At 37.3% G+C, this 17,198-nt stretch overlaps 1 protein-coding gene across 2 annotated transcripts in view; it reads right to left on the minus strand.

Moving 5' to 3' along the window:
* SECISBP2L (SECIS binding protein 2 like) overlaps positions 1-17,198 on the minus strand; it is a 60,999-nt gene that overhangs the window by 13,537 nt on the left and 30,264 nt on the right. For both annotated transcript variants that reach the window (XM_046008724.1, XM_046008726.1), the window contains 5 exons: positions 14,887-15,056; positions 13,978-14,110; positions 12,261-12,423; positions 1,461-1,681; positions 361-515 (listed from right to left, as the gene is read on the minus strand). In XM_046008724.1, the coding sequence (XP_045864680.1) occupies positions 361-515; positions 1,461-1,681; positions 12,261-12,423; positions 13,978-14,110; positions 14,887-15,056 (842 nt within the window). The remainder of the gene's footprint in view (positions 1-360; positions 516-1,460; positions 1,682-12,260; positions 12,424-13,977; positions 14,111-14,886; positions 15,057-17,198) is intronic.

Below are 17,198 nucleotides of genomic sequence, written 5' to 3' on the forward strand. Positions count from 1 at the left end.
AAGTAACACAAAATATAGTTAGCATGTACACTGAAGAAAATTATTTTATATAATATTGAATATCTTTACCCAACAGCTAAATAAATTATCATGTATTACAAAAGAAGAAAAAAGCACTGTGGGGAAAACAGGAACTAAAATCTTTACAGCCAAAATGCTGCAGGATTAACTTGTGTAAATGTTTTTAGCACTAAAAAAAGGAAATGTAATACTCAAAAATTTTCCTCTCATTCTTGGGAGAGTTACCTCACGTCTTCAAATGCTTAAAAAGAACACTGGCATGTGTTAACAAAAAATGGTTTTGGGGGTGGGGTGGTGAGGACAAGAGGGAGTGAGGGAGTGTATCCTCGAAAGTCTTACCTCAGCACCAAAGTAGTTGAAGATTCCCACTACACTAACAGGAACCAGCTTATTCACACAGCGTCCGAGAGCTTTTCTTCCAAGGGCAAACACAAAAGGAATTTCTTGTTCCCGTGCCATGGCTATAACATTATACAGAGCCTCATCCAGGCCACCTGAGAAAGTCAACACATACTGAAGTCTTAATTTCCTTACATAAATGGAGGTATTTCAGCATCTAACAGCTGAAGCGTAAAATACAGCAGCAAAGGATTTTCTGAATGCTTGTGGCACTTTCACTATTCCATCTAGTTTCCTATTGAAATTTATGATATATGGATATATATACACATATTTCTTTCTTCCCAATAATTTTAAAATTCTTCAATGCCAGTTTTTGTCTCTCCATAGGGATTGGTATAGTGGGAGTCAAATTTCAATACAACATTCATTAAAAAAGAAATTACAATTGTTAATAACAGCTGATGTCTTTATTCTCTCAGCTCAAGTGGCAATAAGACAGAAATATATATTACTATTTTTATTGGTATTTCTCTCCTGTGGATAATATGCCTATGACTGCTACCTCTGCATCCATCTACTCCAATTACCCAAAGTGGCTCATCCATGAAAACAGACAACTCAGGGTGCATGACCCAGTGCAGGTTCACACAAGAGCCTGTGCATGGGGCTGCTTATTTTTTGAAACAAATCACCGTAAGAAGGAGCAGACAACTTTATCTTTTCTCTAATTCTATTTAAGGGAAAAGGACCATCAAAGGTACATAATATAAAAATTTTTAAAGGAGAAATATGTTTACAGCAATAAAGGAATGTACTCTTACAAGTCTTCACTCCGATTACAACAGAAGGGACACTTGGTTGAGCCAACTTAAATCCTTCACTAGTGTTGATAAACTAGGATTTCTTTACAGTCCAATCTCAATTTTATTACTTAATTTGAGGTACTAAAAGATTTCACTTTCTTTCCTCATATTCAACATTGTTTTATACCTAAACTCTGCAAAGAAAGACATATGGCTTTCACTTTAAAATTCATTGTATATCCTACAATTATACTAAATAAATACCAAAACACTTCAAAAGTACAATGTTCATACCTTTCGACTGGATTTTTTCACAGTTTGGAGAAATTATAACACACTTGATCTTATTTAACTTCATATGTTTAGTAACCTCCCTTAGGCCCATAACCAGTCGTCTCCTTGCTTTTGCTCTCACAGGATCTTTTTGATAGATACGTTCCTGAAAACTGACGAGCTCTTGAAGAAGAAGAGTCACACATTCGTCAATTTCTTTACAAAGAACCTGATTGCAATACCTGTAAAGGAAGCACAAAATAGGTAAGTCCATCCTAATTTGGGAAAAAAATCCAGAAAGAGGTTTTCATTGAAAAATCAACTCTTTAAAATCTCTTAAATTCTATTGCAAATTAGAAAAAGAGAAGAGTTTTCCTAATTGTAACAAACTGGCTTTTATGGAAAGGTTGGATTATCCTCAGGTATGTACTATCCAAACTCCCAATTATTAAATTATTAAGGCTATAAATCAAATGTTAACCTGTTATTTGATAAAAAGAGATATAATATTTCTGATAAGAAGATACAAAGTAATTCCACTCCAGTAAATACCAATGATTTTCCTAGTAGGAAAGAAAAATAATTTCCCAAAAGCTAACTGAATGCCCTCATACCAACCAAGTCATCCTCCACACTGCTAAGTCACAATCTCTGGGAATTGGCTTCTTCGAGCTCCAGTAAGTCTGAAAATCTATGGCTGTGGAGCATGAACTCAGTAATTAAACTGAAGCCAAAATCAAAGAAACCTTGAGGTAAAAGTCACATGCCCTTACAGCAAGCAAAGCAACTGAATGAGGCCCTTTGTGAGATTATGTATGGCTATAATTTGAGCAACAGAGAGGCAGTGAGTGAGGTCCTTATAGTACTTACCTGCAGGGATAAGGAAGTTATCCAAGTTTACTTACTCCCTATATATTGTATTTCTCAAGTTCTCATCCTTAACCTCTACTATAAACAGGTACTATTGGTATAACTTCTAATCTAAAACTAACCAGGCAAGTAAACTTCTTCCACTTTTGAATTATATATTATACAGTAGAAAAATACGGGAGTGCCCTTCTTCAGTGGAAAAAAAAATTGTTTTGGAAAATTTTTTTCTTTATGTGAAAAATGTTTAAATAAGTAGTGTTTAAATAAATAAATAAATAAGTCTGACACTACTTAAGAAGATATAGACTGAGAAAAAATTATCAAAGTTTGCAAAATAAAAGAATGCACTTAGAAAATAGAACATCAAAAATGCAGTTTTTTTCATTCTGCTTTTCTTTCAAGCTATTTACTTCATACTGCAACATTTTACTCCCCAACTGTTTCCTTTGCTCCACATCTATTACTTGACATTTAATTAACTTTCCAAATCCAGACAAAAAGAATTAGCTCAAAAACAACAGTATAAAGAAGAGGATCAAGATGGCAGAACAGGAAGATCCCAAGCTCATCTCCTCCCACAGACACAACAAAATTACATCAGATAGAACAACCTTCTGAGAATGACCTGACAAATAGCAAAAACAGCTCTTCCATAACTCAAGATAGAAAAAAGACAGGAATGGCAGAAAAGAGCTCTAGTCAGGACCCATATCTCCTGCTCAGTGGTTCCTAGACAGGACGAATATCACAAACACAGAGGCCATCCTTCCTAAGGAGCAAAAGGTTCAAGTTCTATATCAAGTGTGCCCACCCTGGGTACCTGTGTCAGGAAGATGAGACCCCATAACCACTGGCTCTGAAAATCTATGGGGCTTAACTCCAGGAAGGCCAGAGGGCTAAAGGAAGCTGAGACTCTAATCTTAAAGGGCACAGGCACTAACTCACCAGCTCTGAGACCCAACACAGAGGCAGCATTTTGAAAAGCACCTGGGCCACATGTGAAGATTTGCTAACTCCAGGACATGTGCAGGAGAGGCAGGGATCTATGGGAACATTTTCCTGGAAAAGGAAAACTCCCATTCCACCACACTCAGCAAGTGACCCTGAGTGGGATGAACAGCCCTACAAAGCAGCTATTGCCCTGCCATGCAGCAGGGAACTTCAGTCTGGCACCTCCTAAAGTAGCTACAGCCCCGACCACTAAAGTGCCCCTCCAACTACTAAAGCAGGACCTTTCTTGGGGCACCTGGGTGGCTCAGTGGGTTAAAGTCTCTGCCTTTGGCTCAGGTTATGATCTCTGGGTTCTGGGACTGATCCTGCATCGGCCTCTCTGCTTGGCAGGGAGCCTGCTTCCTCCTCTCTCTCTCTGCCTGCCTCTCTGCCTACTTGTGATCTCTCTCTGTCAAAGAAGTAAATAAAATCTTAAAAAAAAAAGGCAGGGCCTTTCAGCCAGCTGCATCTGAGGCCAAACCCATCTACCTGTGCGAACCCAGCAGTCACAGCCCAGCCATAACAAAAGGACATGTGTAGTCCACAAGGGGGACACCCCTGAAGTGCCTGGTTCTGGGCACTTAGGGGAGACTGTGCTTCAAGATACAAAGGATGTCTTCTACATTACGTCACTCCATTAAGGCTCTGAGACATAGCCAATCTATCTAACACATAGAAACAAAGAGAGTCAGACAAAATGAGAACACAGAGAAACATGTTTCAAATGAAAAGAACAAGACAAAACCTGAGAAAAGAATGAAATGAAATGGGGATAAGTAAACTACCTAATAAAGAGTTCAAAGTAATGGTCATAAAGATGTCACCGAACTCAAGCAGAATGGATGAACACAGTGAGAACTTCAATGGATACTATCAAAAAGAACTCATCAGAGCAGAAGATAAAATGATACACTGGAGGGAATCAAAAGCATTTCAAATGATGCAGAAGAATGATCAGTGATCTGGAAGACAGGGTAGTGAGAGTCACCCAAGTTGAACAGCATGGAGATAAAACAATTTTTAAAAATGAGTAAAGTTTAGGAGATAACTCTGAGAAAACATCAAGCAGACTAACATTTACATTACAGCAGTACCATAAGGGGAAAAAAGAGTAAAAGTAGTAGAAAGCTTATTTGAGAAAATAATGGCAGAAAACCTCCCTAACCTGGGGAAGAAAACAGATATCCAGGTCCAGGAAGCACAGGAAGCCAAAAACAAGATTAACCCAAAGAGAGCTACACTAAGAAATGTAATAACGAAGATGTCAAAAATTAAAGATGAGGAGGTAATCTTAAAAGCAGCATGAGAAAAGCAATTAGTTATGTCCAAGAGAATATACATGAAATCATCAGCTGATCTTTCAAAAGAAACTTTGCAGGCAGAAGAGAATGGCATCATATACTCAAAGTACCGAAAGGAAAAAACCTACAACCAAGAAATTTACTTGACAACATCATTATTCAGAACTGAAGACAAGATTAAGAGTTAAAGACAAAAGTCAAAGGAGCTCATCAACACTAAACTGGCCTTATAAGAAATGTTAAAGGGACTTAGTTAAGTGGAAGAGAAAAAGCCACAACTAAAAATTATAAAAGAAAAAAAGCTCACTGGTAAAAGCAAACATATTGCAAAGGTAGTGCCGATCAACCACTTATAAAGTTAGTATGAAGGTTAAAAACAAAAATAGTAAAATCAATGATGTCTACAGTATTTTGTTAAGGGATATAAATACATAAAGCAGGATGTCAAAACATAAATCACTGAAGGGTAGGGGGAAATGCAGTGCTTTTAGAATGTGTTTGAACTTAAGAAATCATCAACTTAAACTTACATACATAGAATATTATACATGAAATTCATGATAAACAAACCAAAACCTATGATAAATACAATGGAAATAAAGAGAAAGGAATCTAAACATAACACAAAAGAAAGTCATCAAATCCCAAGGGAAGAGATCAAGGAAAAAAACAAAAAACAAAGAACAGAGAACTACAAAAACAAAACAAAAAAATGGCAATAACTACATACCTACTGATAATTACAGGGTAAATGGAAGAAATACTACAATCAAAAACTCAGGGTGGTTGAACGGATAAAGAACCAAGACCCATCAATATGCTGCTTATCAGAGACTCAACTGGCGCCTACGTGGCTCAGTCAGTTAAGCCTAAGACTCTTGGTTTCAGCTGTGGTCATGATCTCAGCCATGAGATCAAGCCCTGCATCAAGCTCTGTGCTGGGCACGCAGTTTGTTTAAGATTCTCTCTCTCCCTCTGCTTTTCCTCCATATCATACACCTGCTGTTCATGCACTCTCATTCTCTATCTCTAAGAAAAAAAAAAAAAAAAGACTAAGTTCAGACCTAAGACACATACAGACTGGAAGTGAAAAGATGAAAAAAGATATTCCAAGCACACAGAAATGAAAAGAAGGCTAGGGTAGGAATAGTTACATCAGATAAAATGGACTTTAGAACAAAGACTATAAAGAGACAAAGGAGGACATTAAATAATGACAAAGGGACCAATCTAACAAGAGGATATAATAATTATAAATGTCTATGTATCCAACATAGGAGCACCTAAGCATATAAAGCAAATATTTATAGACACAAAGGTAGAAACTGATAGTAACATAACGACACCCCACCTACATCAACAGAGAGATCATCCAAAGAGAAAATCAGTAAGGAAACAATGGCCTTAAACAACAGATTAGACCAGATAGACATAATACAAATATAAAGAACACTCCATCCAAAACAGCAAAAAACACATTCCTTTCAAGTGTACATGGAACCTTCTCCAGAGTGGATCACATGTTAGCTCACAAAACAAGTCTCAGTACATTTAAGAAGACTGAAATCATATCAAGCATCTTTTTAACTACAAAGGGATGAAACTAGAAATCAGTTACAAGGGGGATAAAAACTGGAAAAAAACACAAACATGAGGAGGCCAAACAAATGCAAATAAACAACCAATGGGTCAAAGAAATCAAAGAAGAAATTAAAAAATATCTTGAGACGGGGCGCCTGGGTGGCTCAGTGGGTTAAGCCGCTGCCTTCAGCTCAGGTCATGATCTCGGGGTCCTGGGATCGAGTCCCACATTGGGCTCTCTGCTCAGCGGAGAGCCTGCTTCCCTTCCTCTCTCTCTGCCTGCCTCTCTTGTGATTTCTCTCTGTCAAATAAATAAATCTTTAAAAAAAAAAAAATATCTTGAGACAAATGAAAATGAGAACAGAACTTCCAAAATCTGTGGGACAGGGTACAGACAGTTCTAAGAGAGAAGTTTATAGTGATACAGGCCTACTCTAAGAAACAAGAAAAATCTCCAATAAGCAATCTAACCTTACACATAAAAGAACAAACAAGGCCCAAAGTGAGCAGAAGAAGTAAATAAGTAAGTATCAGAGAGGAACCAAATAAAACAGAGACTGAAAAAGACACAACAGAAAAGATGAATGAAACCAAGAACCACACTCTGAGAAGATAAATAATATTTATATGGACCTAGATAGTATTATGCTAAGAACGTCAGACAGAGAAAAACTACCATATAATTTCACTTACAATGTGGAATCAAAAAAAACAAAACAAGTGAACAAATTAAAAAAAAAAAAAAAAGAAAAGAAAAGAAACAGGGCGCCTGGGTAGCTCAGTGGGTTAAGCCTCTGCCTTCAGCTCAGGTCATGATCTCAGGGTCCTGGGATCGAGCCCCGCCTCGAGTTCTCTGCTCAGCAGAGAGCCTGCTTCCCCTCTCTCTGTGCCTGCCTCTCTGCCTACTTGTGATCTCTCTCTGTCAAATAAATAAATGAAATCTTTAAAAAAAAACAAAAAACAAAAAGAAACAGAACCATAAATACTAAGAATGAACTTTACCAAGGGGTAAAGGGTGGAAAGATGGGCACAATGGGTGAAGAGGAGGGGAGATATCTGCTTTCAGTAATGGAATGAATAAGTCATGGCGGTAAAAGGTACAACATAGGAAATATAGTCAATGGTATTGTAATAGCACTGTATGGTAACAGATGGTAACTATGCTTGTGGTAAACATAACATACAGACTTGTTATACACCCAAAACTAATGTAATATTGTGAATCAACTATACTTCAATAAAAAAGTTAATTTTAAAAAAAGGGACAATAATGATAAACCTTTAAGTCAGACTCATCTAGAAAATAAAGGGGGCCCAGATACACAAAATCAGAAATAAAAGAGAAATTACAACTGACACCACAGAAATACAAAAAACCATAAGACTACTATGAAAAATTATACATCCAGGGGCGCCTGGGTGGCTCAGTGGGATAAAGCCTCTGCCTTCACCTCAAGTCATGATCTCAGGGTCCTGGGATCAAGCCCCGCATCAGGCTCTCTGCTGAGCAGAGAGCTTCCTCCTCTCTCTCTGCCTGCCTCTCTGCTTACTTGTGATCTCTGTCAAATAAAATAAATAAAAATCTATTAAAAATTATATATCCATAAACTGGACAACTGAGAAGAAATGGTTAAATTCTTAGGAACCCACAATTTTCCAAAACTGAATCATTAAGAAGTAGAAAGTCTGAACACTGTTTACTAGTAATAAAAGAGAAACAATAATCCAAAAAACCCCAACAAAAGCCCAGGACAGATAGCTTCAAAGATGAATTCTATTACAGATTTAGGACAGATAGCTTCAAAGATGAATTCTATTACAGATTTATTTTTAAAATTTCTTTTTGGGGGCACCTGGGTGGCTCAGTGGGTTAAGCCTCTGCCTTCAGCTCAGGTCATGATCTCAGGTTCCTGGGATCGAGTCCCACATCGGGCTCTCTGCTCAGAAGGGAGCCTGCTTCCTCCTCTCTCTCTCTCTGCCTGCCTCTCTGCCTACTTGTGATCTCTCTCTGTCAAATAAATAAAATCTTAAAAAAAAAAAAAAGAAATTTCTTTTTAAAGATCTTTTTTATCTGAGAAAGAAAGAGAGTGAGCAAGAGAGAGAGCACAAGCAGGGTGGGAGAGGCAGAGGGAGAAGCAGACTCCTGCTGAGCAGGGAGCCCAATTCGGGGGTTGACCCCAGAACCAACATGACCTGAGCAGAAGGCACACACTTAACCAACTGAATCACCCAGGTGCCCCTCGATACACATTTAAAGAAGAGTTAATACCTATTCTTCTCAAACTATTCCAAAAACTAAGAGGAACACTTCCAAATTCCTTCTATGAGACCCTGATGCCAAAACCAGACAGACACTACAGAAAAAGAATATCCAATATCCCTAATGAACATGGAAGCAAAAATCCTCAACAAAATATTAGCAAACCAAATTCAATAATATGTTAAAATAATTGCACACCATGATCAAAATGGCATTTATTCCAGGGATGTAGAGATAATCCAATATCAACAAACCAATCGTCATACACATTAACAAAATGAAGGCTAAAAATCCTATGATCTTCTCAACAGATACAGAAAAAACATTTGACAAAATTCAACATCCATTTATCGTAAAAATTCTCAACAAAGTAGATACACAGGGAACATACCTCAACATAATAAAGGCCATATTTGAACACCCACAGTTAATACCATACTCAACAAGAGAAGCTGAAAGCTTTTCCTCTAAAGTCAGGAACAAGACAAAGATGCTCAGCCTTGCCACTTTTATACGGCATAGTACCATAAATTTTTAACTATAGCAATCAGAGAAGATTAAGAAATAAAAGGCATCCAAGTTGGTAAGGAAGAATTGAAACTGCCACTATCTGCAGATGAAATGATACTGTGTGTAGAAAACACTAAAGACTACATCAGAAAACAATGAGAACTAATAAATTAATTCAGTAAAGCTACAGGATACAAAATTAATACACAAAAATCTGCTGCACCTCTATACAATAACAAGCCAACAAAAAGAGAAATTAAGAAAACAATCCCATTTACATCAAAAAGAATAAAATACCTAGGAATAAACTTAACCACGGAGGTGTAAAAACTGTACTCTGAAAACTAAAAGACATTGATAAAAGAAACTGAAGATGACATTAATTGAAAGATACACTGTGCTCATGGACTGGTAGAATTAATGTTGTTAAATGTCCACATTATACAAAGGAATTTACAGATTTAATGCAATCCCTATCAAAACAGCATTTTCCACAGGACTAGAACAAAGAATCCTAAAATTTGTAGGGAATCACAAAAGACCCAAATAGCCAAAGCAATCTTGAGAAAGAACAAAGCAGGAGGTACATACCCCAATTTAAAACTATTCTGCATAGCTACAGTCATCAGAAAAGTGTGGTACTGGCACAAAAACAGAGATGAATAGAACAGAATAAAGAGACCAGAAATAAACCCACACTTAATGGTCAGTCAATCCAAGACAAAACAATACAAGAATAGATAATGGGGGAAAAGACTGTTTCTTCAATAAAATGGTTCTGAGCAAACTGGACAGTTACAGCAAAAGAACGAAACACACAAGAAGAAATGCAAAAGAACCGCTTTCTTACACCATATACAAAAATAATCTCAAAATGGATTAAAGGCCTAAATGTAAGACTGGAAACTCCTATGGGAAGACATCATCAGTAAATTCTTGGAAATCAGTCTTAGCAATATTTTTTTGGGATCTGTCCCCTCAAGCAAGAGCAACAAAAGCAAAAATGAGCAAAAAGAAAAAAAAAATTGATGAAACTTCATCAAACTAAAAAGCTTTTACACAACAAAGGAAACCATCAATAAGACAAAAAGACACCCTACTGAATGCGAGAAGATAATTGCAAACGACATGTTAGATAAGAGGTTACTATCCCCCCAAAAACACAAAACAAATGAGAGGTTAATACCCAGAATACATGAAAGGATTCCTACAACTCAACACCAAAACCCCCAAATAATGACTAAAAAATAGGCAAGCCCTGAACAGACATTCCAGAAAAGACATAAAGAGGGCCAACAGACACATGAAGAGATGTTCAACATTGCTAATCTTCAGGGAAATACAAATCAAAACCATGAGATACAAATAAGCTATCACCTCACACCTGTCAGAATTGCTACAATCAAAAAGACAAGAAGTAAGTGTTGGCAAGCACATGGAGAAAAGGGAAACCTTATGTAATATTCATGGGAATGAACTGGTGTAGCCACTACAGAAAACACCAGAGAGGTCCTCAAAAATTGAAAATAGAACCATCATACAATCTAGCGATTCCACTTCCTGGTATTTACCTGAAGAAAACAAAAACATGAATTCAAAAAGATATAAGCACCACTATGTCCACTTCAACATTGTTTATGATAAATCCAGATATAGAAGCAATCTAAATGTCCATAAATAGATGAATAAATAAAGAAGATGGGGTTGTATATCATATGATCTCCCTGATATGAGAAAGTAGAGATGCAACGTGCGGGGTTTTGGGGGTAGGAAGGGAGGGAGACAAACCGTAAGAGACCCTAAATCTCACAAAACAAACTGACAGTTGCCGGGGGGAGGGGGGTACGGAGAGGGTGGTGGGGTTATGGACATGGGGGAGGGTATGTGCTATGGTGAGTGCTGTGAAGTGTGTAAACCTGGTGATTCATAGACCTGTACCCCTGGGGCTAATAATACATTGTATGTTTATAAAAAAAATTAAAAAAAAATATTAAAACCTAAAAAAAAAAAAGGATGGGGTTGGGGTTGTAGCTATATGTGGAATATACTGTGTGTGGCATATTACTCGGCCATAAAAAAGAATCAGAGCTTGACATTTGAAACAACATGGATGGACCCAGAGGGTATATTAAGTGAAATAAATCAGAGAAAAACAAATATCATATGATTTCACTTATACATGGAATCTAAAACAAAATAAATGAACAAACCAGAAACATACTCAAAAACAGACAGAACAAAATGGTGGTTGTCAGATTGGAAGGGAGTGGGGTTACAAGTTAAAAAGGTGAAGGGAATTAAGAGGTACAAACTTCCAGTTTAAAATAAAGAAGTCAAAAATATTTTAATAACTTTGTATGGTGACAGACAGTAACTAAAACATACAGTGATGATCATTTCATAATATATATGAATGTCAGCTCACTATGTAGTATACCATTTGGCCTGTAACTAATGTAATACTGTGTATCATTACACTTTAGTTAAAAAAAAAAGGAATAGGGGCGCCTGGGTGGCTCAGTGGGTTAAAGCCTCTGCCTTCGCCTCAGGTCATGATCCCAGGGTCCTGGGATGAAGCCCCATATCCGGCTCTCTACTCAGTGGAGAGCCTGCTTCCTCCTCTCTCTCTGCCTGCCTCTCTGCCTACTTGTGATCTCTGTCAAATAAATAAATAAAATCTTAAAAAAAAAAAAAAAAAAAGAAAGGAACAGAACAAACCAATATGGTTTGGATTCATACTGATTTTACTTTCACCCTGGGATTCTTTCATATATCATTTTTAAGTGTAGCATCTGCACAAATTTAAAATCCTAAAATCCTTCATAGCAATAACTATTAGCTCAATATTATCCACTGATAGGTATTTTAAAACTCAGAAAAGTGCTTAAAAATAAAAAGCTTTATGTGATAGGTTCACTTCATGCAACAGGGTCTTAGAAACTTGTTTTTAATTGGTTAGAGAGGGGTTCTTTTCTGAAAGGCCAACAATATAAACAAAAAAGCAAAAGCATTTGAGGAGGAGAAACCCCATATTAAGGCAGTGTGCATGTAAGATGGGAGGTGAGATTTTATAAATATTATCGGATATAAAAAGAATATATTTACTGGCAAAGCATTTTCACATGAACACTGATAGCTGACAGAAGTCAAATGCTTTAAATAAAACTAGCTATTAAAAGAAAATTGAAAAAAACTTAAGTATCTTTGAAGTTTTGTATGCTCAACCCACCAGGTAATGACAATACTGCAGTCAGAGCCACAATCCAGATAGTTAAACTATTCAACCTCAATAATGAGACTAAAACTTACTCTCTAAATCTTTTGCTGTGGATTTTGGTTATTGTTGAAGATGCCATCGGACTGCCTATCCCAGAACTAGCCGGAGAGCCTTGTGACACAGGTGTCATACAGTATGGAGAGTTCTGACTTGCTGGAGAAAGCGAAGTATCACTGGGCATGCTCAGTCCAGTATCTGTGGAGATGTGGGGGTAGGGGAAAAATTTAGAAACTTCAAATGCTGAAAAACTATATACTGATCAACATTACTTAGAAAAGCATTACTTTTGTGTAACTTTCAAATTCTCCAGAAGCTAACAAGTTGGGTATTGTTTATATCATAAACATCTCTCATATTCTACAAAAATGAAGTCTTCCTATTATCTCTTAAAACATACTCTTAAAAAAGAAGCACAGTCTGGGAGACATGAGAAAGTCAAATGATATAAAACATGTATTCTAGAGGAATTAAATTGAAGAACAAAGGTAATAACTTCTGAACCTCTTTCCAGATCATATTCTCCATCTCCTTGATCTCTTTTTTCACTTAACTGTCTTAAAATTCCCACTGCTGCTGACAATGATGAATTCTACCTAACTCAGTCTCTCCACACCCCTCCTGATTTCTTTAGACACCACCCCCAGTTTCTCTCATTTGGTCTTTGCTTCTGTGCTAAGACAGCCTCATTTTTTTAGATACCATCTTTTAACTTGACTGCTTCCTTCATTTGGTGCTTTTTTCCTAAACAGCTAAACTCAGGAAATGAGTTATTATTTGTATTCCAGTCCACTAGTTAGCAAAGTTACACATGTATCTTCTTGTCTCCAATGCATTCTTTTTTTTTTTTTTTTCCAATCCACTCTTTATTACATTTCTTGACTTTCCAACCCCCAACCCAGTTACTGAAGTACACATGATAGGCATTCAATAAACACCTAAATGAATGCTGAATTCATCCATTTTTTAATGAATGGATAAATCTAAATACAAAGAAAACGATATTTAATTGAGAGTAAAGGGGAATCTTAACCAAATATGTCCTAGCTGAACAATCTTTAGAAGCAAAATCTTCACTAAACACTATGGAACACTGCCAGTAAATACATGTAAAACAGATTTAAATGTGTTGCAGAAAGGAATACACATATACCAGCAGAAAAAGGGACCTAGCCAGGTATCTCTTAAAATCCCTCTTCAACAGTAGTTAAAATATCAGAAGGAATGTGCAGTTTTGCTGAGGTCCTACCTAAAATCATATGTGATGGCTACCGTTTGGGACTGAAGCTTACTGACCAACTGAATTCTGCTCTACAAGAGGCTTTGTAAGTCTCTACTCACTCACTATGGTATATGTATTAATTCATGAAAGTGAGAAAGAATATCAACAAAACCAATCCAATGAAAAATGGTCCTGTGAGGAAAACAGCCAGTAATGTTCTAAATACAAGAGAAGACAAAATGAAAAGAACTATGAGTTATAGAGGATACACTGATGAGACCATAATCATTAGTACTTAAAATAAAACCAGGCTTTAAGCCTTAAAAATGTCACAGATCCTATATTAAGACCTGCCCCATCCCTCCTTTTAAATATCTCCCTACAAAAGCATCTTCAAAAGAAACCACTCCCAAAAAGTAAACGTAGATAAATATGGAGCATATCCTACAATTAGGATAGTAACTAATGATGGCTTATTGATTAAAATACTCTGCACCATTCCATGATAAGGGAGAAAGGGGTGATCTTACCTTCCTGGGAAACAGTCTCCTGTGGCAAATCATCAATAAAATCTAAGTGCATTTCTATTGGTTCCTCGGATCCCAAAACGTTATGGTCCACAGTTAAACGGCCCTTCTTTTCCTCTCTTTCTTTCAAAATAACCTAAAAGTCATTACCGGTCTTTAATTACTGATCACTCTTTATGTACTGAATGATGAAAATGTTCACTACTACACAGTTAAAGGTCACTTACAAATGGACATGAGGAGTTTGGCTGGCTATATGTTTAGTTGGCTACAAAGAAACTGACTGGTAAAAAAGTAAATGTTAATTTTAGACACTGTAGTTGAAAGAAGTACTATATCCCAAATAAAGGCAGGCAATTAAGCTATATAATGCTACAACTATCAAACCACATTTGCTTCCCTCTTTAAATCCTGAGTTTCCACAAAAAAAGGATAAAATATAAAGTGTGGAAACCAGGTCATACAATAGATTTACACTTTGTAGTTTTCAATTATCTGGGCATGGATCATCTCATTCTGCTCCTAACAATACTGAATTAAATAAGGCCGATATTATCTTGACTTACAGATGAAGAAGATAAGGGTAGGAAAGGTTTGCCTGAAACTATATAATTTAGAACTAGAATCCAGGGCTTCTGATTCCTAGGTCCATCGTTTCAGATGCTAAATGTTTTACTTTTTTTTTAACCTTACAGAAGGAATTCATCCTCCAGGGCCTTGTTCAATACAGAAAGATAATCCTGATGCTGATGATATCCCCAACCCCCAATTAACTAGTCCTCATAAGATGTATGCTTAGGGCTATCTCATAATAATCTGTTGGCTAAAAAAAAACACCACAAACTACTTTTGCAAAACAGATTTAAATCCTTATTTATCTGGTAAGATAAACACCAGCAGACTTTGGTTTACCTTTTTAAGTGCTGTGGGCCGTTTTAGTTTTGCAATTTCCTTCTCTTTTCCTTTCTTTGCTTTAGAGGAAGTAATGTCCAAAGAATTAAAGGATGTCAAACAGGGCTGACTTTTGGTTAAAGGTTTTCTGTTAGTAGAGTCTTTAGTGTGAAAAGAAGCTGCAGTAACCACTAAAAACAAACAAAAACATTAGTTTTACTATTATGACCAACACCACATATTACAAAAATTTCTAACGATAAATCTACAAGAAAATCCTCCTCTTGTGGGAAAAACAGACACTGTAATAGAAGGAGTAGTGCAGGGCGATGCTGTGTCTCTCAGGTACAGCTTTTATGCATCCATTTAGCCTCCGTAAGATAAAGATGACAAAGCCAAGGCATTTAACTAATTTAGCAATCCAAAGCAGGGACAAATAAATTATTAGTTCTACTCCACCACAGCAACCAGCAAGCATGCAATTCTTTACTGGTCTCTAAGCAGTACCACTCTACCTCTGCAATTTCAAAATTCTGCACCTCTCCTTATTCCTACTGAATCTTACATAAGAATCACCCTTATATAAAACACATAGTCTGTCACTCCTCTCTTCATTTGAGCCTGCCAGTGAAGAATGATTTTCCTGTTTGGCTGCACTCTTAGTACTTCTTTTACACTTTTGTAGTTCTTTTATACCTGATTGATATCCTCTACCCTCTAGTGGCTACCACAGTCCTTTAACGGGTCCAAAGGCTAAGCTCAACCCTCACTCTAGCAGCAGAAAAGCTTTCCTCCTACTTCCGAGAGCGGATGTCTGATATAAACCTGTAACACTCGCTGCCCTTCCCCCTGCGCCCCCCCCCCCCCCACCCGGGGAAGCCGCAGGCATCCTAAATCCTGTTCAAAGCTTATCACTGTCTCTCCTCTTAATCCCATCTCAGGATTAATTCCTCAAGGATTTTGGTGTCCCTTCCCCCTTGCATCTTTCAAGGTCCTCCTTGACCCCTGATTCTTTTCCCTAACTCCCATTAAGAAGCTAAAGTCTCCTGTAATGTAAGAAAGAAAAACAAAAAACCCAAAAACCAGACAACTCAACAAAACCTTCCCCGGAATGGCTTCCCCTCAAGCTAAGGTACCATCACTCCCCTTTCCTTCCTTATTAGACTTCTCAATAGTCTGCCTTATCAGTTATTTATACTGATATGGATACTACCTAGCTGTATCCCAGCAACGAGATAAGCCTGGGCTCTCCCTTCCCCACCATCTTCCCCAGAGGTCCTGAAATAGTCCGCTTTCTCATTATCACTTCCCAGATCATTACAATCTGGCCTCTGACCTACCCACAGGCTCACAACCACTACCTTCAAGATCACGTACAAGCTTGTAATCACTGAATCTAAATCTCTATTCTAGTTTTTTTCAGCATTTGATATGAAAGACCTCTTCCTCAAAATTTTGTCCTCACCTTGTATATTATACTCTCCTATTTTTCTTACTCTTTCTCAAAACTATTTTTTTGATTCTTCCTCTTGCTCTCTTTTAAGTCTGAGCATTCCACAAGGCTTTATCCCTGAATGTATTTTTCCTAACTTTTCTTTCTTCCAACAATCTTATGCACTTCCACAGCTACACATCCATCTCTATTTAAAATTCATGGGCTTTGGGGTCCCTGGGTGGCTCAGTTGGTTAAGCATCTGCCTGCAGCTCAGGTCATGATCCCAGGGTCCTGGGATTGAGCCCCATGTTGGGCTCCTTCCTCAGTGGGGAGTCTGCTTCTCCCTCTCTTTCTGCCTCTCTCCCCTGCTCATGCACTCCCTCTCTATCTCAAAAGAATAGATTTTTTAAAAAAATCTTTAAAAAAAAACCAAAACCTCACTGACTTCTAACATACATAACTGCATACTAAGTAGGAACCACTAGACTCTCCCTAAATAGCATTTCAAATACAAGAGGGCTGGAGTCTGTTCTTCCCAACAAAATTCTTCTTCTATGATCCTAGTTTGATATCATCATAATCACCATAATCCTCTAACTAAGAGAGTCTGGAGTCATGGAGCCATCCTTGACCTGTTTTCACATTCCATCAGTTTAAAACAAAAACTGCCACCAATTCCTCAAATCCTTTCATATATCTACAATAGTCTTATTCTTTTCTTGGACTTCCCAAGAAAGTAAATTTCTTTGTAATCAATGCTTTCCAACTTAAACACTGGTGGCAGGTTAGAGGTTAATCTCATTTCCATCTGGTAAGAATCCTCTCCCTTCAAAGCCCAGGCCACATGTTATCTACGTGATGGCATTTGTAACGTCTTCCCCATTTCTCCCTGTTGACA

The sequence above is a fragment of the Meles meles genome, chromosome 6 (genome assembly GCF_922984935.1).
Source record: "Meles meles chromosome 6, mMelMel3.1 paternal haplotype, whole genome shotgun sequence".
NCBI classification, from domain to species: Eukaryota; Metazoa; Chordata; class Mammalia; order Carnivora; family Mustelidae; genus Meles; species Meles meles.